Raw genomic sequence first — 26,649 nt, forward strand, 5'->3', positions numbered from 1 at the left:
GCTTTCGTGAGTTTCTGGAAAGCATGGTCCTTGACCTAGCATTTTGCCATGCCTACTTAACGTAATTAATTTCATCTGAGAAACAAATGCCATCACCAGAACAGCCTGTGCCGTGCTCCCCCGCTGCCGGTACCCGCACCTCACTCATGGTGCGGGGCTGTGCCGCCAGCCCGGGATGCTCCCTCTGCCGGCACTCCTTGTGCAGGAGCAGCAACCTACATTTTAAATACTTGCAACGGGTAAGGAATTCTATGCATTAGAGCTCTTTTGTATTGCACCAGTTTTAACGTGACATTTTTCAATAAAATTTAACAATTTACACAGTTAATTGCTACTACAGTAATGAAAAGGTTAGGCTATTACAGAACATGCAATTCAAAACACTCCCTTTGCTTCCTGTCATTTACATCTTGACATGACTGTCGGAAGCAGGAAAACACTGTGTAGCCATAATGGTGCTGTAAAGTCACTCTTTGCCCTGTGAAAGAACCCCGTTGGAGGCAGCATAGTTCTAGAGTCAGAACTTCTAAGATTTTAGGTTCTCATAATTTATTGATCTCCAAGTGTATTTAGAATAAGAGACTTTGGTACTTCAGTAAGAGGAAACCACTTTGATCACAGAAGTCAATAAACCCTCAAAAGTAATCATATGAAATTATTACACACTGTAAGTCTGGAAAGTTTTAACATTTATACAGTTAATTAGATTTTGATCATGAATACCATCTCTGATGTACCATTTCAGCTGGCATACACTGGAAACCAAATAAGCACCCCACAAAACTGTAAAACTGTATTTCAGCTGATCTGAAGAGTTAACCAGACTCTTAATTGTGGTGGCGAAGGCGCAGACAGATGTTCAAACCAACAGACGAAACTGCTTACTCTGCTTAAAAACTAGTAGCAAGGTGAGTAGGGAAAATGTGACATCACATTTGAGCAAAGTGGTTATGGCACATGAATGCCAGAGGAAAGTTGTGAAACACAGGCATCCAATTTCTTACAGACAAACTTAAATTTCTGATCAACAGAAACCAGTTTCTTCTTTTCAGAAGACTGAAAGTAAATGTAGAGAATCTGTGAGAGTAGGTGGGGGACAGTTTGATGTGATGGTCCAGCTACAAAGAAAAACAGTGTGCAAGTCTATTTCCAGGCTCAGGTTTCAGAAATTTATGTATTTTCCAGTACTGAGACACTGTATCGAGGTACTCTAGCAGCACATATGGATATACAGAGAATAGATGATGGTAAAACCTCAGAGGTACATTTGTGACACTCAAATATTTTGTTCCTAGATGCTTACATTAACAGCTTTCTTGCTATGTCATTAACCATTCAAACATAGCATTCTTCCCTAATTGTTTCTAATTCTATAAGATTTTTCCCAGTAACTTATTTTTTAGCTTGATAATTATCTCTGAGCTTTCACAGTGCAGTATTCTACATCAAAACACAAGTGAGAAACATCCCAAATGATAGATTTTAATTAGCACATGCTGTCTCATTCCAACTGCCGTATCAGATTGAAGTCCCTCAAGCTGAATCTTGTAGACTTAAATGTTTAAAAAACCCTCATGCTTTTAGATCTGAATTCTGACAAATCACAAAACCCTCACAACATATAATTCTCCTTTTCCAAATGTATTCCTTAGTAACTGAACTCTTTTTTTCCTCAGAATTTTAGATTCCCTTCTAGTTAAATTTAAGTATTTCAGGTTCCAGGATGAGTGATTCCTCCAAGCCAAACAATGTTTCTTTAAATCAGAAACAAAGCTGGGAATTAACTGGTAAGATTATATTTAATCAGATAAAGAATACCAAGTTACTGAAACATGTCCTCAGTAGCATGAGCCTAGCTAATCTAGAGTACAAACCGTCTCGTTTGTCCACACCTAAATCACACACACAAAAACCTCAGTGAAAGAAGAGAGAAATATTTTTGCTTTACATGCACCTATGCTATTTTACTCTTTTAATTTCCCATGGTTTGTGATCTCTACTAGTTTATACTATCTTGAAATTGATCTATTTAATGTATGCATTCCCAACATAATGCACAGTCTTATCTGCTCCTATTAATGTAATGCAACATGTTTACGATTCCACCCTTCAAGTGCCACTAGGTCTTTCAGGCCTTACTATGCTCAAATGGATTTAACCATTTTTATTTTTATACAGTGAATTTCAGGAACTATCACATCCACCACACACGCTATAAAACCTTTTTTCGCAGGTACGTAATTTTATTATACTTTTTAGTGTAGTTTTAAAGACAGACTTAACGTGAAATATCTATCGACCATAACTGTAGTCACTTTCTCCAAACAAAATTTTCCTTTGCAGAAATCCTTCTACTTTAGAGACATCTGAAAATGTAGAGAAAATGACATAAAAAGGGTTGCAGCCTCTTGTGCCACTTTCACATGCAATTTACTTTCATTTACTTTCCAGGAGTTTAAAATATACTCTGGGGAGCAGGTGGCATCACTAAGAACCAAAAGTGCCATGGACACCTAGAACACAAGTTCTGAGCTGGCTCCAGCTGGCTCTGGCTTTTAAGACTGTCAGGCTCTTCCAGTCTTTGTTCATCTGCTATGCTTGTAGAGTTTTATACAAAGCATACTAGGACTTGATCTGATATTCCAATTTCAAAATAAGTAATAAAAATAAACAACTCGTTCAGTTGGATACACAGATGGCTATAGGTTCAGAGAACTCAAACTTTAAAATAGTAAGTTTCAGACAAGACTGGTTTAGCTACACATGTAAAAAGGTTTAAAAATGTAGTTTACAACTCATTTTCAAGCCTCACGTCTCAAAACAGCTTTCACATCTCACGCAAAATAAGACAGTCTTCATTGGAAACAAACATTGAAAGAAGAAGTGTTCTTAAATCATACAAGAAAACCTGCTACAGCTCCAGTTGCTCTTTGTATTTAACAAAAAAAGAAATTAAAGCTTGTCATTAATGGTCAAGAAACACCGATATATGTCATGTAACTACCGTATAACCATCTAAAATCTTTTACCTTTAGGACACCAATTAGGTTTCCTGATCAAAGAAAGTAAAAAAGGTTTGTTATTTTCTACATAGCTTAGTGTTAATTTTTCAGACATAAATCAACATTCCCAGAAGGAACTGAAGGGACAGCTAAAAATAGATATATATACACTTAAAAAGCTCTTCTTCCTTCCCATTACCTTCTTTTGGGCAAATTCAGTGAATGGAGATGACTGCCCAGAACTATATCTACAGACACTAGTAAGGCAGGACCTTTTTCTGATCAGCAAAAAGCAGAAACAATTTCCATCATTCCAATACACACACACACAACCCCCACCTGACATCTTCACAAGCTAGAGAAGAATGTTCGGGGGGAAAAAAAGCTGTATTCCCTTAAAACAAACTTCCAGTAGAAAGATGCAGGTCCTCTTAATTTTCCAATGCACCTTAAAGGTTTATTTATCTAGAACAGAACCCTGAAAAAAAATTAGGTATTTCCAACTCTTCTTATATTTGAAGTTTACTTCCATAAATCCAGGTGTGGATTTATGCGCAACATCTCACAGAGTTCAAGCAATTCCCTTTGGTAACAAGCTAACTGCAAGCTTGGGTATTAGGTTTTTTCTCTCCTCCTTGCCAAGGGCAAGGTTTTGTATTGCTCCTGATAGACTTCTGTCTGTTCTGTTCTTAACTGGAGCCTCACAAGTTTCTTGGAAAATGTATTTCAATGCTTCACCATGCTTGATATTCTGCACACTGAGATGGCATTCCAACCTTTCACCGTACATCATATTTGCTTATACCAACATTCATGTATTTTACTCTGGATTTTTCCTATGGTTCCCATCTTTCCTGTACTACAACTCTCTAAGTGGGTACACCACTGCAATGCAAGTCTAACCAATCATCAATAACAAGCAGCCACCTTGTATCATGAGTTGTACAGGTAAAGCCTCCTATTCACCTTGCACGTGACATTACACTGCCTTTGTGCCATGACATTACTGGCTCCTGTTTTCTCCTAAAACTTAAAATAATCCTTGACTCTCACTCCCATCCCAAAATGTTGCTTAGCTATTATGCAAGTTTGCAGATTTGCCATCTACAAAATCGAAGGAAAGGCCAGTATCATCTACTAGGGAGCTGCAGAGAGCTCACCACAGAGGAGCACTGTCCCTCACTTCAAACTGAAAGCCTCAACTCTGGACATCCAAACCAGAAGCCAGGCCTTCTACTGGCACTGCATTTGCTAAACTGCAAGCGAAACCTGAAGTGAATCAGAACAAAGAAAGCTGATATATATATTTTATTCACTTACAGATTTTTCCTCTTTTCTTAGGTTATATCTGAGGCCATTTCCATTAAAAAAAAAGCACCCCTACTTTGGATGAATACAGTGATAACATTAGGAGGCACAGCAAGCCAGCTGTGCCCAGCATGCCCGAGGAAAGAAATCTCTTACCTTTCGATGAGCTGAGAGAGTCCTAAGAGGATTATGAAACACTAGCAGGTTTTATTTTTCTTCTTCATTTTTAAAGGCTAAGTAATTTTCCATTTAGGAAGTTTTTACTTATGTTCTTTACATTCCTCTCTGGAAACAATCTCTCTCATGACTCTGAGAGGTAACCCTGCAGAATAACAGGAACAGCTGCAGCCAGCAGATTGCTGCTCTACTCCATCAACCAAGCTACAACCAAGCTACAGGGAACAATTTTTTTCTAAATAATCTGCAGTATTTATTCAATTTGTGAAATAACTAAGCTTGTTAATCCATGAGAAAATCTCTGGGACCTTGTACCAAGGGCTTATGGAATCTGGAAGGAAATGAATAAGGCCTTTGGGTGGAAGCTGTTGCATAGTCACTCTTTACAGGATAAAGACAAGACCGGACACCCATCGGAGAAAATAAAAAAAGAGAATAATAGAATAGCTCTGACATAGCAGAGAGGGGAAAGACAGCTAGTTCCCTCAAACAATGTTAATATTTGCATTTTTGTCAAAGCTTTAAGGAGGTTCAGTGTTCCTCAAACACCCTGAACAAAACCTAGCAGTTTCCGATGCCCAGGAAGATAATTACCACAAGCTGGCTGCTGTTTATTTTTCTATTAAAATTGTATTACCTCTTATAATGATTTCTGCATCTCAACTAAAACTGAAGGGTGAATCCTCCAGTAGAGCCACTATGAAAAAAATATTCTTATTATTCATTTTTATTTTGACTGTCAAAACCACAAAAGCCAAGAGTTTTTTTGCAGCCACAACACATTCACTTAATAACCACTGCTCAAGGGATTTATGCACAACAGCTTTCAAGTAATTTAGTTCTCAGCTTTCAATGAACAGTATTAGACACGTTGTATATTTAAGAATAAAACTTTGAGACAGAGTACTAGCCTGGAAGGTAGATACAGGCCACAGTAAGTGAAACTGAATAACAAAAATTATGTCGGATAAGCATAGACAGCATTCCTTTTACAAAATCACAGCCCTATTTTAATTCTACCAGCAAAGAGTAGATATGATAGTAGCTGCTTTGCAAACAAACTGGTCTAACAGGTACTTAAAAATCTAAACATGATGAAAATCCACAGCTGCAAAGAATTTCAGCATCAAGCATACAATGTGGAGAATGAATTTCATTAAACTCATTAAAAATAATTTAAAGACATTATTTTGCAAACTGATAAAACCTCCTGCCAATATGCAGAATATCATCTCCATTATGCTCATTAGAATACAAAATAATTATCACGGGATGGGTGAGTAGGGAAGAAACTTTTTTAAATGACAGAAAAACATTAAAATCTTTGTATTTATATTCAGCATCTATAAATGAATATTTTTATCAGCTTATTATCTCTTTCAGTAATTTGGCCCATAAGCCAAAACTCTCCAGTCATTTAACAGCCACTGACCTCACTGAAAAACAGAGATATGCACCGGAATTTGAGACTTACATTTAAACACAGCAACAAGAGGACTATTATTTAGTTACAAGTATTACAAATCAATGAAGTGGCAATTCAGAAACAGATCTTGTTGCTAAAAGATTTCACATGAGAAACTGTGGAACTAAACATATTTTCCAGGACACAGACACCAGAATATTTCAGAATTGCATTTGTCAAGTTTACCTTTGAATACCTGGTAAAATCCATTAAATATTAAATTATTAAGATTGGGGGGGTGTTGCTTAGATTTTTTGGTTGTTTGCTTCCTAATGAAGATATTTTATTCAAACCATTTTTCAGCCTAGACATGCAGAAAATTTAAATATGGTGACGTGTTGGTGCACCCCCCCACCTCCCTCCTTGGGCCAACTATGGTCTCAGGGACACTACTAGGCCACAGCCCGGATTAGTGGCACCTGGGCAGTTAGCTCCCTGTGAGCGCATCATAAACGCTGCCTGCTCCCAGAACGGCTGTTGTCTAACAAGCTCCAGTTTTCTAACAAATAGCCTTGAGACTTCCTTTTTCTTTCTGAACAAGACACCAAGTGGAATAACATTTTTGTTATTGGACTTTTCGAGGAATATTCCAGTAACTACCAACTCATATTGTGGCCAAGGATGGAAATTTACTGATGACTTCAGTCAATCATCTTATGCCCCTGTCTATAAACAGTGGTACTGAGACCCTTGGAGCCCTCCTGGACTGCAGTGGGCTGTAACCAGCATCTCCCTCAGAGTGGGATGATTGTCAGAGCCAGCGAACTCTCAAGTTTTTGAGACTCTGAGGATTGCCATGGAAAGCTGACAAACCTGGGCTAATACCCCCACGGCTCCTCAAGACTTAACCCTTTGCCCACTGAGAGGATGCAAACGCATCTGATGTATTTCACTGAACTAGAGGGGAATTTTTCTGAAGTATACCTTTGTACATACTTTATCTGTGTGCATGCATATTATGAATGTTGCCACTTTACATTTAAGTTAAACTTAATGGTTAAGTTAGATTTATGGTTAAGTTACTGTTGCGCTTAGAGAAAACATTAATGAAGCATTTTGCAAGTGTTAAATTAATCAATTGGTTAATTACAACCACTCTTGTGTTGATTAGGTACTGTTATGATTAAGTGTTTTTAAACTGTTTTTACCTAAACCAATTATGCAGTCTGAGGCTAAGTTTGGCAAGGTGGCCCACTCTGATCCTTGTGACTCAATGGGACAGGCCCCATTATTCTTTTGCATCCCTTACTCTTTTCTGTCCTGCCCTTTTGTGTCCCTGGTCTCCACACAGAATCACTGTAGAATGCTTTTAATATCATTTTTCTTTATGTGCTTCATATAGTAAGTAATTGAGTGAATAGAGTTGCCATCAAACTTTGTTGCACTTTTGCAAACATATATTAAAACTGTTTTTGCTGATACCTTGCCAGCAATACTTCAAGTGACCTAAAAGATTCATTCATGGCATCCTTGTCTCTAAACCAAAGAGATGGATTTGATGGATAGACCACTCAGTGGACAAGGAATTGGCTGGATGGTTGCAGTCAACAAGCTGCAGTCAACAGCTCAATGTCCAGCTGGAGACCAGTGATGAGTGGCATTCCTCAGGGGCCAGTATTGGGACCAGAATTGTTCAACATCTTCGTTGGTGACACGGACAGGGAGTGTCCCCTCAGCAAGTTCATTGACGACACCAAGCAGTGAGGTGCAGTTGACAGGCTGGAGAGAAGGGATGCCATCCAGAGGGACCTTGATAGGCTTGAGAGGTGGGCCTGTACAAACAGGCCAAGTGCAAGGTCCTGCATCTGGGACAGGATAATCCCAAGGACAGATACACGCTGGGTGGAGAATGGACTGATGACAGTTCTGGGGAGAAGGACTTGGGGGTGCTGGCGGACAAGAAGCTGGACATGTCTCAGCAATGTGCACCTGCAGCCCTGAAAACCAACCATGTCCTGGGGAGGCAATTCTCCCCCTCTAATCCACTCTCATGAGATCCCACCTGGAATACTGCATCTAGTTCTGGGGCCCTCAACACAAGAAAGACATGGACCTATTGGAACGAGTCCAGGAGGGCTTAAAGACAATCAGAGGGATGGAGAACCTCTCCTGTAAAGACAGGCTAAGAGTTGAGGCCTGGAGAAGGCTCCAAGGAGAGACCTTATAGCACCTTTCAGTACTCAAAGGGGCCCACGAGAAGGCTGGAGAGGGACTTTTTACACGGGCATGTAGTAACAGAGCGAGGGGAGAATGGCTTCAAACCAAAGGACGATAGGCTTAGATCAGATATTAGGAAAAAATTCTTTACTGTGAGAGTGGTGAGGCACTGGAACAGGTTGCCTAGAGAAGTTGTGGATGTCTCATCCCTGGAAACATCCAAGGCCAGGCTTATTTGAACAGTATTAACCATTCATATGGCTTAGAAAGTTTTAGGAAGCTATTCAGGAAAAAAGTCTTATCTATCACAACACTGAATTGCTCCAAAGAATAATAATGGAGGCCACTACAAGTTTGTTTTATCGAAGGATCAGAGGCTTTGATCAGCACTTCAACAATGCTCAACTGATTTCCATTTATCATTCTACTATTTGAAAAGAAACAAAACTTACAAATAGCACCACTAGAAAATGAAGGAACCACTACATTAAGAATAATATTAAAAGAATCATTTGATTATAGTACATAGAAAGCCTCACCCCATCACCACCAAGTTCTATCAAGTTTTTTCTTTAGTGCTTCCAAATGAAGACAGTGTTTTAAAGGAAGTGTTTAAAAATATATAACTGGCATAATATTGGTGCTCCTCGTGCCAGCTGATTTAAATACACAGAAGGCAAGTTCTTGTTCCAGCGCTCCTATTTTGTATACATCTTGGTGAGGGAAGATATTAATGGGTTTTTTCATCAGGCAGAAAGAGAACACAAATTAAGTTATCTGTGTGGACAAAACTTTCAAAGATTACAGGAACAAGGGTCAAATTGCCTCTCTTGTTCTTCCTTTTCAACTCTCAGTGGTTTTGATTAAAAAACCAAAAGCACATAAAACTGTACTTGCACAGTTAAAGAGTCATTAATCTCCAGTAAAACTGTAGGGTGGTAAGAATAATTAAATGCAGGTACAAAAATGCACTGGCTTTACTGATAAGAAAAATTATACCACGTAACCATGGCATGTACGTTGAAAGATTCTACGGCTGAAAGAACATCAAGTGCTCCAAGACTGTAAAAAAAAAAACCCACATGCTGTTCTACAAATGAGAAAGATAACAGCTTATGATTATTATGATTTCATTTCAGTAGTTGACACTATCCTGTGCCAGATGATTTGTACATTGGATGCGTCACCTGTGAGATCTCAACTCACGCGTTCCACTCTAAAGTTTCTGTTTCAAGTCCAAACGTCTGCTTAGCCAACAGAAGTCTTGACAAAGTTATGGACTTAACAAGCATTTCAAGTTTGTATGGACTAGTTACTGATATGATCTGCTGGGAAATTACAGTCCTATTCTTCTGAGGCAGACATGGAGGAAAATACCTAACACAAATAAAATTTTCTTGGTTATCATGTCCATCATATAACTGGTGCATATGATCTTCAAACCACAGGAAATGTATTACTTTGAAAAACAAATGAACAATGAGTGCAGCTGTTAGCTGGGACACTTACAAGTCTATTCCACAGATTCTGGCTATTAAAACTTTTTCAGTAACATTAAGTGATCAGAAGTCAGCAACTGATCAGAAACTAAACGGCAAATGCTTTACAGAAGTGCAAATCTGCTATATTATCAGTGCTAACTGATCAGCACAGTCAGCCTCTTCTACCTTTCCTATTGTTGATCTGCTACATTTTATAATCCCAGACTCACTTCATACCTTATTTTAACTCTATCAGAATTTATTTGGAAACTGAAGCCAAGAATCAGAATGAGGATAAGCACTTGGTGTTTTTCTGCCTACACCTCAAAAGGCTGAAAGGACAAAATTCAGGAGGCAATACGTAGCATCTGTTAACAGAAAAGAATTAACTAAATTAAAAAGTTAACTCCTACAAAAAACACCCAAAATGTCAAAAATGAAACATTCATCCTAATGCAAAAACGTTTGGAAGAACTCCCTGTGTATATAGTATCTACTTAGTGCTTTCCAAAATCATCACATAATCATTTCATTTGCATATTTGCACCTTAGAATTCTATACTGAAATACTTTATGCTTTAAGGAGATCTCAAATTATAAACACAAAGTGAAAAGCAGCATGAACTGTTGCCTCCTAACCAGGACACCAGTATACATGATTTTGCACATTTAAATCCATATGGAATCTTACCATTGATCTTTCAGAATATCCAAACAAATGGCCCCAGTGACTGAGCTAATATTAGGATGCCATATTTTGGTGATAAACCGCACCTAAAAAAAAAGACAATTTAAAAAAGAAAAAAAAAGGTTATTAAATACTAAGGAAGCATTTAAAATCCACCATTTAAAATAATATTATAAACAAATACTAATTTAGAAAATGCAAAGATAAAAAACCAAAAACCAAAGACATGACACTGCTTATTTCATGAGGTTTCAAGTTTGTAAGGCTGTTTCTTAGAGCTTTGCTTTACTCAAAACAGATTACTGCCCATTCCAGCACACCAAACCCATCCCTAACTGCTTTCCCACACACTCTGATGTGTGCACACCCCTGCATCACACAAAGTCATTAGAAATATCCTCCAGCAGTACCAGTGTTTTGACACAAGCAGATGGTCAAATATGGACTTAAAACTTCCAACATTATTACAAGTGGATTTTCTAGATTTCACAAAGTGAAATGTCCCTGAACTCTTAACATAGGAATTGCATCTCACTGTTCAGCTAAACTGTTGGAAGCTACAGAGGTATTACAAGAATTTCCTTGGTGGATGCTACTACTTCTACAGCCATCCAGTCTCATTACCCATATGCAGAAAAACTTGACTAGATTACATATTTTTCTTTCCTGTTGAAGGGATCTGGTCCCAGCATTCGTTCTTGATCATGTCCATATTTTTACACTAACATGTATTCATGTTCACAAAGCATGAATAAAATCCAGGTTTTGGTTGGTTGGTTGGTTTTTTAAGACACTGAGAAAGGTAAAAACAGCATTTACTCTTAGAGGTCTTGGAACCCAAAGCTGTTCTCTGAAAGGATATACATGCCTTTGGAAATTCCTCCGTTCACATTCTTCAAACCCCTGATTTCAGGTTGCACTTTAACTGCCTTCTAGTGACTTTGACCTGTCGCTGTTTCTCATCTCTACCTCCTCACCCCAAACTCCTGACAAATATTTTATGTATATAGCACAGATCTTTCAACTTTTGCCTCTGACCTGCAAGCAAATCAGTGAAAAGAACATGTTAGCTGTCAGGCACTACAGCAGAAGACTGAACATACAGGGCTATATAAAATAAGTGCAACCCTGATGTATAAATAGGCAAGACCATAACAGTTCTGCTTTCCAGGACAGAAATAAGCGATCATGTCAGCTGAGCCACTTATTAACTACCTCAACTCTCTAAATCACTTGCAAAATGTAAAAGCAATGTAAATACTAGGTAATTTCTCACAGTGAATGACAGCTAACAATGGCTGTCAAAGCATACACTGAACAAGCTAAAGAAATCTTTCAGATAAAAGGCAGGACAAAAATACCTCCAATTCAAGACTACAGACTTCAGAATAAGCAGTACTACGGTACAGTGCACAGAATTTCTAACAGCTGCCTATGAACTCCAGAAATGGAGACCACTAAGCCCTAAAGCAGCAATTAAATCATGGTCCATAGACTCATCTTTCAGTGTCTGCAACCTGTTTTAGCTCTCCTTATTTCATATTCACACCAGAATACATGCAGATGAAAGAGCTGAGACCTACAGACTTTTCATTAAGATTTTTTGTGTCTTTTGCTCCAGCCTCAAGGAATTAATTCAAAGGACCTATGAGCTACTGGCACCTCTCTTCCTCCTCTTCCCCAGCTCCTTCCCACTACTACATATCAGGATGAAAATAATCAGGATCTAGGACATGTTCTTAGTTCAAAGACATCTTTCAGACAAACAGAAAACCTATCAAGAGGTTGAGTCAGCAACTTAGGAGTCTACTGATTAATAAGAAGCCACTGAAGATAGGACTAAATCAGGGCACAGGAATGTACAGTTGCAGCTGCATATGGCTGGGGAGAACACTATTCAGGGTAGAATCATACACTTGAAGTTCTAAAAAGATACAGTAAAGTTAAAAGGCCAATAACTTGTGAAAAATGTACGAACGACTTTACCACAGCCATTTCTTGTCTCATCAATGTGCACATTTTATTCATTCCTTTGACAGAGTTGCAGTAAGACCCATTACATTTCTCTGCTGGTTCTTCAAGACACTCAACTGTGCACCTCACTATTTAAGTATTACTAGAAACTTGGTAGGTTACATTCAAGACTCTTAAGTCTAACTTATGGAGTCCAAGAAATTAAAAGAATCAATTTCTTCAACAATGCTTAAGGGGATGGAAGACAGCTGTGCTCTCTACATCATGTAAACTATCTGAAAACTGTATTTATCTTGCCAAAAAGATACTACATTAGGATAAATAATAAGACACAAGCTTCTCCCTAGAATTTTGCCAGTTTGAACTGCAAATCAGAACAATCAGACTGTACTTCTGATTGGATACAGCTATGCCTCCTGTATTAGTTCCACCTAAAGACAACAGTTACAATGCCTGTGTAGAGGAAAATTAAAAAAAAAAAAAAAATTTAAGAGACTCCACATGCAACCAAGTAAATAAGGACACTCAAACTTGCTAGCCAAACTGTATTATCCAAAAACGTGTCTGCAGTACCTTAGGGGGATTAAACGGATATGTTTCTGGAATTTTTATCTCTAGCTGATACCTTCCACCTGGAAAAGACAAGAACAAGTTAGAAATTAAACCACAAGAACATTACTGAAGCTTAGTCTTTCATGACATTAAAGTTTATACTTCTAAATGAACAGGTTTTCAAGTAATTCCAATTTACCCAGAAGTGTTAGTTAGAAGATACATTTAAATTTTGTATCATTCATCACTAAATACACATAAAATCAATAAAGCTGTATTTGCTTATGCAAATCAGAATCTATACTTCTTAGGTATATTTAATGTGCACATAGTCATTTCCAATCTTGTAATTTCCATGTTTTATTTTAGTAGAATATACCAAAACATGAATCAAATATCCCCCAAACAGATAAAACAATAGGGCACAGGAACATTTAGGCTGAACATGGGATATTACATTATTTTGACTCTGTTCTGATACCCCATGTCAATAAATTTTCTTCAAATTACACAACTGAAATTAACTATGTTATTTTAAATGTTCTGGAACTCAAGTACATTCAAATAGTCTTTAAGAAAAGCTCTCACTCTTTGTGGAAAAAAAAATAAAGGAGGCACCAATGTAACTTTCATTATGTTCTACATTACTGCTTGAAGTAGTTACTTCTATTCCAATTCTGCAAACACTTTGACACAGCAGTACTCAGAATATAGTTTGTAGGACTACAGCATGCAATAAATGAGCTTGGCAGACAGAACCCCCTCCTAGTGCCCAGTTTTAAACATTTCTGTTTTCCTGTCCCTGTTAGTCTGACTATTTCAATTCTAGTCCTGTTGACATTCAAGCTCACTATCAATCCTTATGTCTTCTGGAGCAATCTCAAACTAGCTCTGCCTGCCCAGTGAAGGCCATTTGCCAGGCAGCAGTTCAATGACAAAAAGAACAGGGCATAACAAAACATACACACTAATCTGAACATTTAGCTTTTATAAAAATTGAAAGCATTTCTCTTCATTTGCCATTTTTTCCTCATCCCGTTGTTGCTCTTTCTGAAAGAAACCTTTCCCTCCTTCAGTATACTTTGTTACAATTTATAAATTTCCTTAATTAAAGCTGAAGTATCTGCAACCTATTTTCTTTGAGATTTCAAGAGTGATTTACTCTGCAAATCACTCTATACAAAACCAGCTCTCAAGTAGCCACAATACAGGCAGCAAGATACACATACAGGGAAAAAAACCCTCAAAGCAATACTCTCAACAGTTATAGTCTATGGCATCATTTTATCTGTGCCAAAATGCACATTAGTAGCTACTAACACCTCTCAAAATGTATTTCAGTCTAATACACTCCTCCTGAAACTGATTAATATCAGTTTGATATTTTACACTACTGTCTACAGCTGTTTATTCTCACTTAATACTACAGTAACTTGAGAAGTTCTAACAGAAAATACAATAGAAGAAAGGCCAATATTTCCAAAATTATAATAGCCAATGTCTAAGTTGATAGCTTGTCTACTTAGAGGACAGCACAAGCAAAATACTTTTGAAGACACGTACATCAACAACAAACCTTAAGTAAGTTTGTTTTCCCTTTTCTCTGAATTGAAGCATAATTCAGCAGCAATTTTTTTCTAAGAAGCCAAACAATTACGCTGTGCCTAGATTACAAAAATTCATCAGTCCCTCTATGATTTTACTGCCACACCATTTTGTGAGGTAACATTAAATCTATCCTTAGGTATTACCATTTCTTCTGCTTACCACAGGGTATTACAGTCTAACAGGCTATTCAGCTACCAATACTTTTCACCTGGAATGCACAAGTCCTAAAGATTTTAAAACTGCTGGACTAATGAGCTGGTGGTATTATTTACACAGTACTGTTGTGCAATGAAGTTTGCAGTTTAAAATATAGGCTTGAAGACTTAAACTGAACAAATCTGGATTTAATTTCCTTAATACTACATTTAAAATGCAAGTGAATAACTTCTGCATGCCAATGTTTTTGCAATTTTTTTTTTAAAGGAGTATGCACATGTATGGCTTTTCTGCAGCTATTTAATGCCTGCCATTGAATTAAACAGTAACGGCAGAATATTCCTTCTGTAGTCCTACTGGAGCAGGTCTCACAATAGAGTTGGAGCAATGTTTAGCTATTTTCCTTGAAGAAATACCCTATTATAAATTTTGCAGTTATTCTGGCTCGCAAGCTTGGCTTGAAATTCATACCATTGTTACAAAGGCTTTAAAAAAAACAAACAAAAAAACCCTGCCAAAACCCCAACTTATCTTTTGAAAAGCTCTTGAATCAAGTAAAACCCAGCAGCCATTAATCTAGGCTTAGTCTTTCAAAGGTCCTCTCTCCAAAGACATATGTTTTAACGTGGGAGGTAAGCATGTTTCAATGAAAGTTATGTCTTGCAATATTCCCATGATTATCAATATGAGTTGACACTATTACCAGGAAAATAAAAGCTGTCAATTTTGCCAACAATAGATGGAATTCTTTCTCTCAGTCATTCTTAACTAATGTCCCAACATAACCTATAACAGAATTTTGCAGCAGCAGTTTGTTTTCAGATACCTCACCAATTATGGTCAACAACAAGCACTACTGTTCTCTCACTTCACAATGGTTCTAGAAATCCCTCCTGTATCACAGAACTGTCTGACCTGAACTACTGCATTAATTAGTTGTTCTTCATAAAGCACTTCTTGCTGTGTCACTGTTCAGACTACAGATGACAAGAGATCAGCCTGTAATTATGCAGCATGTATTACTGCATTAGTCATAAAATGTAGACTACACACACTGGCATGCCCTTCATAATTACATAAGGGAATAAATGCATCTATTACAGAAATATTAACATTATTACAGAAATATTAACATTCCAAAGTAAATTACTCAAGTGTCAGGAAACACCAGAAATTGGGCTGGTGGTAACCTTCATTTTGCTCCTTGATATGCCCTCTAGATTAAAGTAAGTATGCAATCACATTATGTTTCCATGAGATCCCTGCCATAATCAGAATACAAAATAAGTTTAGCCCCCCAAAAGGGACATTTACTATATCCCCATAATGAAATGTACTCAAAGGTATGCAAGTATGCATACATCCACAAACTCTGTGCTAAACACATATTGCTGAGTTTCATTAGCAGGATATGCTGAATATGTGAATACACAGCACTCGGCTTTTGAAATTCTGCTCTACCTGAATCATTCAGCATCACACAGAACCTAGTTCTGCTAATAGGCATTTAAATATTTTTTACCCTCTTCATGAACTGCTATATCATTTTTCACCTCAGTGACATATGAATACATCTTTCCTTTCAAATAACTCTCAACACAATCTCCAGAAAAGGCCCATTTTATAAGCCAAGGTAATACTAACCTGGAGGGGGAAAAAAATGGCAAGCCATAACAAACTAGCTCACTTGAGAAGGATTAATTCTGTCTGAATGGAAAACAAACACCCAAACGCCCCAAAACAACACCCTTCTACCACCATTCAGATGTTTCCTAGTATCCAATTATTTAATTTTGCAATAACTTAACATCTGTATATAAGACTTGGTTTTACAAGACAAACCATATTGTTGCAAAACAGCAATTATACTAAATCCTAAAGAATGATTCACTTCCAAATAGGTCACCAGCACTACTCTGTATTTCAGGTGGAACAGCATGGTTCTCGTTTTAAATTGAAGATCCATGTTACAAACAGAAGAAGTTATCTTCTTTCCAGACATTATCTTCTGTCAACTACACATCAGCAGCTGATGAGATGAAAACACATGGGAAAAAGGAGGGAGAGGGGAAAACCACCATTAGTTGCTAAACTGCTGAGGAACTCTGGGAATCAATTTCTGCAGGGCAGCACCCCTACCATTACAGATGCTTCTACTTTCCTACTCTTTTCCAGGCTCATTTCCCTTTTCCTCATCTTCTGACACCTTCTACCCCTGCCAATATTCTTCCATGGCAACTTCTGTTAGGCTGTTTCCTCATTCTTTATCTGTCCTGGGCCTCAAAGGTAGAGGAGGGGTGGGTGGCACTGGGGAGACTCTCCCTGTGCTCAAGCCCAATGCAGCTGCACCAGCTCCCAGCCCAGAGAAACAATCACAAGGGATGCTCTCCTTAGGGAAGATATAACAACCAGATTTTCATCAATAGCCACTCATGCTTTCAAGTGCATATACATCCATACCTACAAAAAAATGTCAGGTATTTTCACCACCTGATAAGAATTTATTTGTCAAAATAATGACAAATAGCACATTTCTGGTCTCAGGAGAATACTAAAGTCCCACTCTTAACTCAAAGGCATGGAGGAACTACAGCAACTGAAAAACTTGGAAAATTGTTTTAAATTCCAACAAAATAATTATTTGCCTGTAACACTCCTTTCAACTTTTTTTGTTCAAAGTTCAAATTCAAATCCAAGTAGATACCTGGCATGGCCTATCTGAGTAAAACAAGATTTTAAAGCTATCCAAAAGTTTAAGGATTTTTACTTTATTTTTTAGTTATCATCACAGAACTTTAAATAGAAGGTGTGTCTGCCAGCTCCATATGTAGGCAAAGTTTACAAGTACCAGCATCATTGAGTAATTTTGTATCCCTGACAAAACTACATTAGCTCCTTTTAAAGCTTCTTTATGGAAGTTACCTTGCTTTTCGCAGACTGGAAGAGATGTACAATTACTGATACCAGCTTTAATAAACAAGAAAGTCAATAAGGTAATTTTTGAAGACAGCTAAAGAGATGAAGTCCTACTACAGAGTCCCCCACTTCAGTATAAATTAAGTATTGGGACCCATGAATGCCCAAGATTAATCCCAAATTTAACTTGCAATGACATCTCTGCTTGAGATAGGCAAAATGCAACATTTATCAATGATCACCACATCACAGAAATACACGTACAGTCTGAAGCTCAGTTTCTGGATGCTCGATGGTTAAGAAGCTTAAACTGTCGAGACAGTAAACAAACAACTAAAAGGCAGAATTATACCAATTACACTGCACAGTTTATACCTGTAAATTAATCTAATGGAATAGCCTATCCTACTGTTGAACAGATCTCTCTTCAGGCAACACAGAAGCTGAACTGAAATACTTTTAAAGCTTAAAATCTGTTTAAAAAAAAAATCAGACTACATAAAAACATTTATCTCTATATTTTATGCTGTAAATTAATTTTACAAACAAAGTATCTCAAGACACATGATTTGAAGTGTACAATAATTGCATACACAAAAGCATTACTTGCCTTCATATGGTGTATCCGGAGGTCCTGCTATTTCTCCTCTTAATTCTGTAAAATTTTCATCTACAAGATCTACTTTAATTTGATTTTTGCTGGTCTTAAAAATAAACAGAGAAACAAAGAATCATAAGTAAGCATTTGACATACAGATTTCCCCCAAAATATGGTATTTAAAATTTTCAGTAGTTTAAAATAAGTAAGCATTTAAAAATATAGTAACCTTAAGTTAATAGCTATCTTCCAGCTAAAATTTTACTTCATTAAAAACAAGACTACTTGTGAAGCATTACCATAATATTATTTATACTATCACTACAATATGCAAAGCAATCCAGCAATATAATATCTCAAATTATATTTTTGACTACATTTTAAAAAGACCATGATCTTTCAAATCAGCTATTCATTCTACATATATTAAACTATAAATTTAAATTGACCAAATTACATATTAGTTTTTTTTCTTGTTTAGACCAATTTAATTAGTAAGAGGTGTTTGTCACTTTCAGTGGAATACAGAAAGACTTCCCCAAATGGAGTGGTATTTTTAACAATACAATGATCTAAACAAAATAGTGTAGTCTTGCTTAAGATCATGTTTATCTTTAATATTTAGGCATAAGGTACAATGTATTTATACATTTGAATTTCATTGTCACCTCCTCAACATTTTCACACCCCATATCAACTTGCCTACAAAATAAAAACACTGTACTTTGATATTGAAGAAAACATATGTTTTCCAGAAATGGATTCTCAGAAGTGTTCAGCCAGAGCTACTCATTCCACTGAATTTGCTTTCCAGGTCCAGAGAGCAGTGTTAGTGAATTTCATACAAATCTTCCAGCCAGTATGTTTTTTGGGGGGGTTGCAAAGCAAAATCTCCTTCTAGAAAGATGTACCATCAGTAATTACAGGTTTTTCCATTCTGCTACTTCTGCATACTGTGTTCACTGACTGCAATACAGATTTCTTGAATCCTGTGTTATTTTTTTCAAGAATTCTTAGCATCTTCTCAGGTCTTTTAAAATTGTTCCAACTTGTTCTACACCAAAAAGCCCTGTGCAGCTGTGCTTCTCTTCGCCCTCAGAGTAAACCTGGTTGCTGTCAGCTATTAGAGAAGAGTTAAGTCAGAGAAAGCTGATGGCTGCCATCAACTGATTCTTGGATCTATCACAGATGTGAACCATTAAGGACGCAGAATTCACTGGACAACAGCTGGGAAATCACCTCTGTTTCCTTTCTGCAAGTGTGCTATAGATTCAGCTCCCCCCAAACAAAGAGAGTGCTCTTCTGACCAGATATGCTCACAGACATAACGAAAAATCAAAGATTAGGTAAAAATTTCACCATGTAAAAAATCCTAATTAAAGGTTTCACTAAATTAATCCAATGGTGAATTGGGAGCTTTTGACATCTGTAGTTACATACATTTGTCTTTAGAACTTGGGTAAAACCCCTTCAACCCACACAAATGAGGCAGCACCTGCGGCCCTCTCCAACAGCCAGGAACTGGAACAAACCTACTCTCTGAATCCAAACTCACATGGCATATGCTTCTTGCAAGCTTTCCAACATCCCTTCTAATTTTTTTGCTCTCACTATTCCAACTGGCAGCTCATCCCACCACCTCACAATTTTTGAAAACTTTCTATAGTACCATCAGGTAAAGTTACAATCTATTTACGCCCACTTGTGACAGCATTGTTTCCCAGCTCCAACAAGTTTCTTTGTATCACTACTATTTATTCCCCTTCCAAAATATGTTATTTATGCTGATTTTTCAGCCTTAAGCTTGCCTCTAAACAAGCTGAAATTTTAATCTCAGGCTGATTTTTTAAAAATTTCTCCACTCTGTGTCCCATGATCATCTAACCAGCCTTCCACAAACTAACCGAAGTCCCAGAATCTGTGCCACAAGCACTCTGTTGAACTCACTGAAAATACATCACAACCAGCATAACCTAAGAAAGATCAAATCTGCCTTTTTACATGGCAGCACAACACGAGGCTCAGATCAAGTGACAAGAGTCCCAGCAAGGACTCCTGCCTAAGTTTTTGTCCACAGGGACTGCCCCCGTGCATGACCTCTTCATTCACAAAGCAGCACATTGGTTTAAATAACCAATGCAGTTAATAAGTCACCAAAACTATCTGCGTGGGTACTGCAGTCACTCTGTCCTCAACAGAGGTTCTGCTGCTCCCCCTCTGCCAACGAGTAAGCTGTCAACATCACCTGGCAAGCTCCACACTGACAGCAGGAGTTCTTGTTCTTTGCAAGTAACTTTCCATTTCGAGGACTGTAGCAATAGCAAATGGGATGAATTTCAGTGATACAATCTATGGTTAATCCATGCTGCAGCTTGCTCCATTTTCTACTGTAATTCTGGTTTTCTTCAGTGTCCTGCACACTGTTTAGTAGCCTAGATATTTGCCTTCATATTCAATTTCAATTAGTACCACACTAGCTGTTTTTCACAACAAATCATTCCCAAATCAATAAATTTGTTAAAAAGCAACCAAGCACACCCCTATTGCTAAACTCAATTTTCTTCAAGAGTCAGTGGTCCTGGTTCCCCCCTTTGAGATGACTGCTTTTATTACTACAGCTGTAGCTGTCTCCATACCTTTATTTCTTTTGCACAGAACCTTAAGGAAAAACAGCAGGCTATATTACACTGTTCCAGTGCAAGGATTAATTTAATTTTGCATTCATACTTAAATGCTACCGTGCCCTTCATATAACACATTCATTTTTTATTTACATAGCTGAAGATCCTTTTTTCATGCTATTCTGATACTTTTCAATGTCCAGCTCAGCTTGACCTTGACAATTACTGCTTTATCCCTCACCCCTGGAGAAACAGCACAAAGTGATTGTTAATCAAATTAAATCTGGAATGTTGTCCTATAATATTTCCCTTTAATAAGTATCAAGTAGAATAAAATTATTTAATTTAAGCAGTTCTTACAGAATAAACCCCTGGCCTCCACACCTACCAATAGCAGAGTTCTTCAGAAGTTCTCTGACACCTATGATCTTCACAAAGAATTTATGAATCAACTTGTGATCTCACGTCCCAAGTTGATTTTCCAGAAGCAGTTCTACAAAGACCTCATTATACTTTCATACCAAGTCTAAAACAGTATCACCTCCTGTTAATTCAGTAACAATTCTAAATCAGTGGGCTAGCAATTCCTGTAATTTTAGCCATGCCATTACTAGTGGCATTTATTTCTACAATTTCAAAGTTAAATTCTGTAACAATACAACACCCAAACATCCATCAGCAAAATCCTTTCCTAGAAGTCTACAAGTCCAACACTATTAGAATTTCCCATCACCATACCTGAAAATTATTTTGATCAAGACTGACCAAAAGAAAAAAAAAAACCAAAGCAACTCCAAACAAAACAAACAAAAAAACTCCAACACACAGAGAAAGGAGCATTGACACAACATACTATATAAGGCATGATGCCATTCCCTAATTTTTTTTTCTTCATATTCTAGATGGATTATGCATAGCCTTTTTTTCTTTTTTAATGCATCCCCTACTTCACACTAAGGTTCTAGTCAAAAGATTTGTTGTCTTGTAGACCAACCCAACTGCTGAGATTCTTTCTGCACTGCTATAGGTAGTCATGCTTAACCAATTCTATTGTCTTGTGGAAACTAAACTCAAGCACAGAGATTACACTAAAAGCACGATGCAGACAACTTGAGGAAGATTCACATTACGCACTTTTATCCATTATAAAAGCCTTATCTCTAAAAAGAAACTCAGAGGAATCAATCCCTCGTGAAGCATCATTCTGTGAGCATCTTCCAAAGTTTGGACACTCGATCACATTTACCACAGTAGCCACTGATCAATAATATCTTGACTTGTCTTCACCTGCCTCCTCTTAAAAGAAAAAATCCAGAATTACACTGTAGTTTTATATTTGAGTTATCTTCCTAGTACAGAACACACAACCCACTCCAGCAGAAACTTTAAAGAATAAGTTCTGCCACTATGAAGACTTCATCACACACATCTTCACTTCTACTAAAATCCTTTTAGAGAGCAGCTCTGCACCCTACTCTCACCAGACAACAGGCTCTTCTGTTCTCTTTATTCACTGTAGTCTACAAGTCTTAACAAGGAGCCCCCCATTTGAGGGCCTGTCTTCTTTCTGCAGTTAATCCAACCTTTTTCCTGAGCCTTCCATACCATCTCTTTCTCTGTTCTCCAACCTGCCTTTAAAAAACTCTTTCACCGATAGTTATTCATGGCCTATTATCCTCTACTTGTCCAGTACCTCTACTCTTAAAAATCCAAAGTTTTCCTTCATATAAGATAAAAGACAAAACCATTACATATCAACACCACAGGAGCACATTAAGACAAGATATTTAAAACTGCATTGTTCTAAACTTTTATTTCCCCACATGCAAAATACAATTTACTGTATTTATTAAAAGCGAAAGAAAATTATATAGTCAAAGTTTCATCTTGAGATAAGTCTACTTCTTGAAGACTGAAGGTAGAGGAAATTACTTTTTTTAGAAGTAGGAATTACAAGTGCATCAGAATTCTTTATGCTTTCTAAGAAAGTCTCCAAATTCTTCAGTTATTTTGATAAACAGACTACCATAGAGTTAACCTCAAGTAATCAGCATAAAATGCCTATTATCAGTGCTGGCAATGTACTGATAATGTACAGATAGATACTGGTAGGTTGAACTAAAAATGCAGGAATAAGTAGTTTTTAATTAATTTTTTTTTAATTACATGGTCAGCAGTTTTGACATCTATGTTGAACCCTCTTGACTGGAAAGAAAAAAACCCCAAACCCGAAATAAATCCCTCACATTTCCATGTCAGCCATGGCTACCAAACATTATAAACTTAATACTGGATGATGACGACATACAAAATAGTTTTGACTGAGGTTGTCCTAGAACCAATTAGCTCTACTTACTCCCCCCATGACAATACCTTAACATTAGACCTTTAACCCTTGTATAATAAAATTACTCTAAAGAAATGTAAATACATCCATTAGCAAACATACTATGTTTTTAACTATTGGGGTCAGAACAAAAAAAGGAAAAGAAACTATGTTATTAGCAATATTAGTAACTTCAGTTCAGCACATTAGTTAAAAATAATAAAGTAGTGTCAAACTGAATTATTATTTGCATGTTCTATCTATCTCACCTTACATATTGAGACACCATGTGTAAAATTCGTATCAAATGTCTTGGCTATAACGGCCAAGATGGCAAATAAGGACTTATAAAAACAAAAAACAATGTGCACACACACACACATGCACACAAAACCACCTTAAACAGACTTATATTTGGAATTTTAAACTCAGTGGTTACTTCTGAATTACTGTGTATAAAAGAAACCAAACCCAAAAATCACAAAACCCCACTATTCCATATAGCAGTCTGTGATTTTACTGGTCCTATAACACGATTTTGCTCCATCTTGAGGGGAACATACTCTATACTGGATCAACTACTTCTATTTTCTCTTAATTTACTTTGCTTTTATAGAAAAGAACTCATAGAAAACTCTAGAAACATATGTATGTATGAATACATATGAACAAAACAAAACCAGACTAGAAAAAACCTAACCTGAAAAGACACATATATAAGTGATAAATTATGTGTAGAGATAAACAAGTCTAATTGCAATAAATGCAGCTAAGTATTAAAACTCTCTAATCATTTAGGGTTTTAAAACCAGCAGCTTACACATTAATGAAGAGTTTTAAGAAAGTAACAAAAATGTTAAAGAATGCACTTGCCAAAATTTCAGCAAGGATTAAGGAAAAATTTGAAAAATTTCTCTGGAATTTTCTCAACCAAGGACAAAGTCCAGTCATTAGTGAAGCAGATTGTGCATTTAAAACAAAACATTTTCTACCACTAATTGTTTCCCTAATCACAGCAACAAAATAAAATAACTTCTTTATCTTTCAGGATAGGATTTTTAAATTATTGTTCGATTCTTCTACGAGGTAAATTGGCAATAACCACTTTTTAACCTATCTAAAATCTAGTAAAAATTTAGTTACTTCTTTAATACAGACACAACTTACAAAAGTGAAGTACTTTTGAACATCTAAACATTTTATACTGACATTATAAGGTTCAATATTTAACAGGACAATTTAAGTAAGAAATCCTTCACTCTAGGCTGAAGCCATGCTAGAAACATTAACTTATGGTAACTATATATACAGCAACTTCGAATTACTAGTGTCTTATAAAACTCTTCTTACGCTCCTCCCTATTTTATATTCTACCACAACAATCTTACTCTGCACCAAAATCTGGCAGGAACATATCTCAAGAGACTTACAGAAAAAGATCACCTGATTGACTATCACAATGAAATCCACAACGCTGTTTTAGCAAACGGCTGCAAGTACTCTGAGTCAATGTGTCGAGCAAAAGACTCCAATCTTTCAGTAGCCGTTCACTCCATTAAACAATTATTTAAATTAATAACTTAAAAATCAAAACCAAGTTCATTCTTATCCTATTTCCCAACACCTTGCAAATCTGTGGATAATTCAGAGGAATTTTGGTTTGCAATAAATGCCCCATTATTTTCTTATGTTCTTTGGCTAAGGTTCCCTGACCTTTCTCAACTCAGTCCAAATGATTGGGCTCTCCCCCCTTCACTGATATGCCAGATAGGAACATTCCTATCAAAAGCTCACCTCTTAAACTGCCTTCTAAGAAGTCAACTACCAGCCTCTCCTCTCAAATCCTCGGGCATCACTTCTTTTCAAACCAACAGTCTCCCTTTTTAACCCCTTTGCTACCGCAGAGCAGCTCAGAGTAAGTACATTGCATCCGCTTGTTCACTCTTATGCATGAAATGGGAAAACAGCAAAAAGGCAGGAGGTATCACTCAGCTAGGAAGCAAAGTGCAGCACACTGTCCTGCAGCAGAACGGTAAATTCAACTTAAAATAAAAAAAAAAAGTTTTATATTCCTGCTGCTGCCCTCCTCAAAGAGCTATCAAAGCGAGAGGGAGTAGTTCAATACTACCGAAGTGTTCCTTCAGACTCACTCCAGCTTAAAAGCCAGAACAGAGTGCACCTCAGTGCATCTCCAGAGCCTGAGGTTGTTATTATTAAGACGAGAAGCAAAAATGTCACATAATTACCAGAGGGCTACGAAGTCTAAGAGCTGCACTATCAGCTGAGATCAGCAGATCACATTTGCATTCTCAGAGAGAGCTCCTGCTGACCTTCAAAGCACAGAGCAATGCTATGGTGAAACAACCCAACGCTGGGGCAGGGTAAGGAGAAGAGAGGCAACGCTTCTGTCTAAAGCACATTGAAGAGCAGTCTTCCTAGATAAGAAAAGGTCAATACCAAGAAATGCACTTTTATTAAAATGCTCCCACATCCTTTGAACATACTAACTATTCAGTCATGGAAGTTCTTCCTCATTTTACACTCTATTTCATCCCACTCTATCAACACATATTTTCTAGAATTATGCCTGTTTCAGTAAAAGTGACATTATTTTTGCATATTATTTTTTTCATTTACTGATCAAAATACTATGTTACTAATAAAAAACTTGTATTTTAATGTATCTAAGGAGCTACAAGATGAATAGTGTGAGTTCTGTATTACTGGAAATTAGTTTGCAATTTTCATATTTATCACAATTTTACTTATTAAATCCATCTTGTTAAAACATTTTATTAAATAATCTTATCAAGAGATTAAATCTGTACCAAACTTTAAACTCTGTATTATCACATGTTTACATAGAAGGACAATACTGAGGGATATTCTTTTCCTGTCAGGAATACATCTCAAATATTCACCTTAAATATTAAAATCTCAAATATTAAAAACATCTTCATTTTGCTAGAGTTTGACCCGGAAAATCACCAAGTTCTAGTTAAACTTTTATTTTAGGTAGCTAATGTTCAGCTGTTAAAACATCACACTACCAAAAAAACTTAAGAGACTGTACTTCCACAGCACCAGTCTGACAGTGGCCAAGATCCTACTTTCCTTCTGGTCCCGGCAGAACTAATGTAAAGGGGGTAAGATTTTGTGTAAGCATTCATACACCTGCACAGCAAAAATCTGAAGTAAAACTATATCATCAAGACAGTTCTTTCATTTTAAACCAAACCCTGATTTGATTCACATGAATAACACAAGTAAGAGAAGGAGCACAAAAGCGGAAGAGAAGATGAGGCTGCAAGAGGAATGTGACACTGCTTCTTGGCACTGCCTTAGAACAACTTAAAAGAATTTTGAAACTTCAGCTCTAGTGTCTGTCTAAACTATTTCTGACAAAATCACTGCGTCAGTCGCGGACACACAGAGGTGTAAGCGACACAGCTCTCCTGGCATAAACCCTAAGTGCAGTTACACAATCCCTGCTTGTCTCACCAAGGGATGGGGTGGTTAAACTGCTAAGCTGGGCCATGATAGCCATGTACCTATCTGCAGTGTTACACCAGCACAGGAGTGTTAAGGGCTCCTGCACAGCACAGGCTTTGTCCGGCTGT

The 26,649-nt window shown here is 37.0% G+C and overlaps 1 protein-coding gene across 2 annotated transcripts in view; it reads right to left on the minus strand.

Moving 5' to 3' along the window:
• UBE2K (ubiquitin conjugating enzyme E2 K) overlaps positions 1-26,649 on the minus strand; it is a 46,466-nt gene that overhangs the window by 10,552 nt on the left and 9,265 nt on the right. The window contains exons 2-4 of one of the 2 annotated variants that reach the window (XM_064652997.1): positions 18,095-18,188; positions 12,826-12,884; positions 10,282-10,364 (exon numbers count right to left, since the gene is read on the minus strand). In XM_064652997.1, the coding sequence (XP_064509067.1) occupies positions 10,282-10,364; positions 12,826-12,884; positions 18,095-18,188 (236 nt within the window). The remainder of the gene's footprint in view (positions 1-10,281; positions 10,365-12,825; positions 12,885-18,094; positions 18,189-26,649) is intronic. The other variant, XM_064652996.1, reaches the window with a different exon arrangement.

Source organism: Pseudopipra pipra, chromosome 4 (assembly GCF_036250125.1).
Source record: "Pseudopipra pipra isolate bDixPip1 chromosome 4, bDixPip1.hap1, whole genome shotgun sequence".
Taxonomy (NCBI): Eukaryota; Metazoa; Chordata; class Aves; order Passeriformes; family Pipridae; genus Pseudopipra; species Pseudopipra pipra.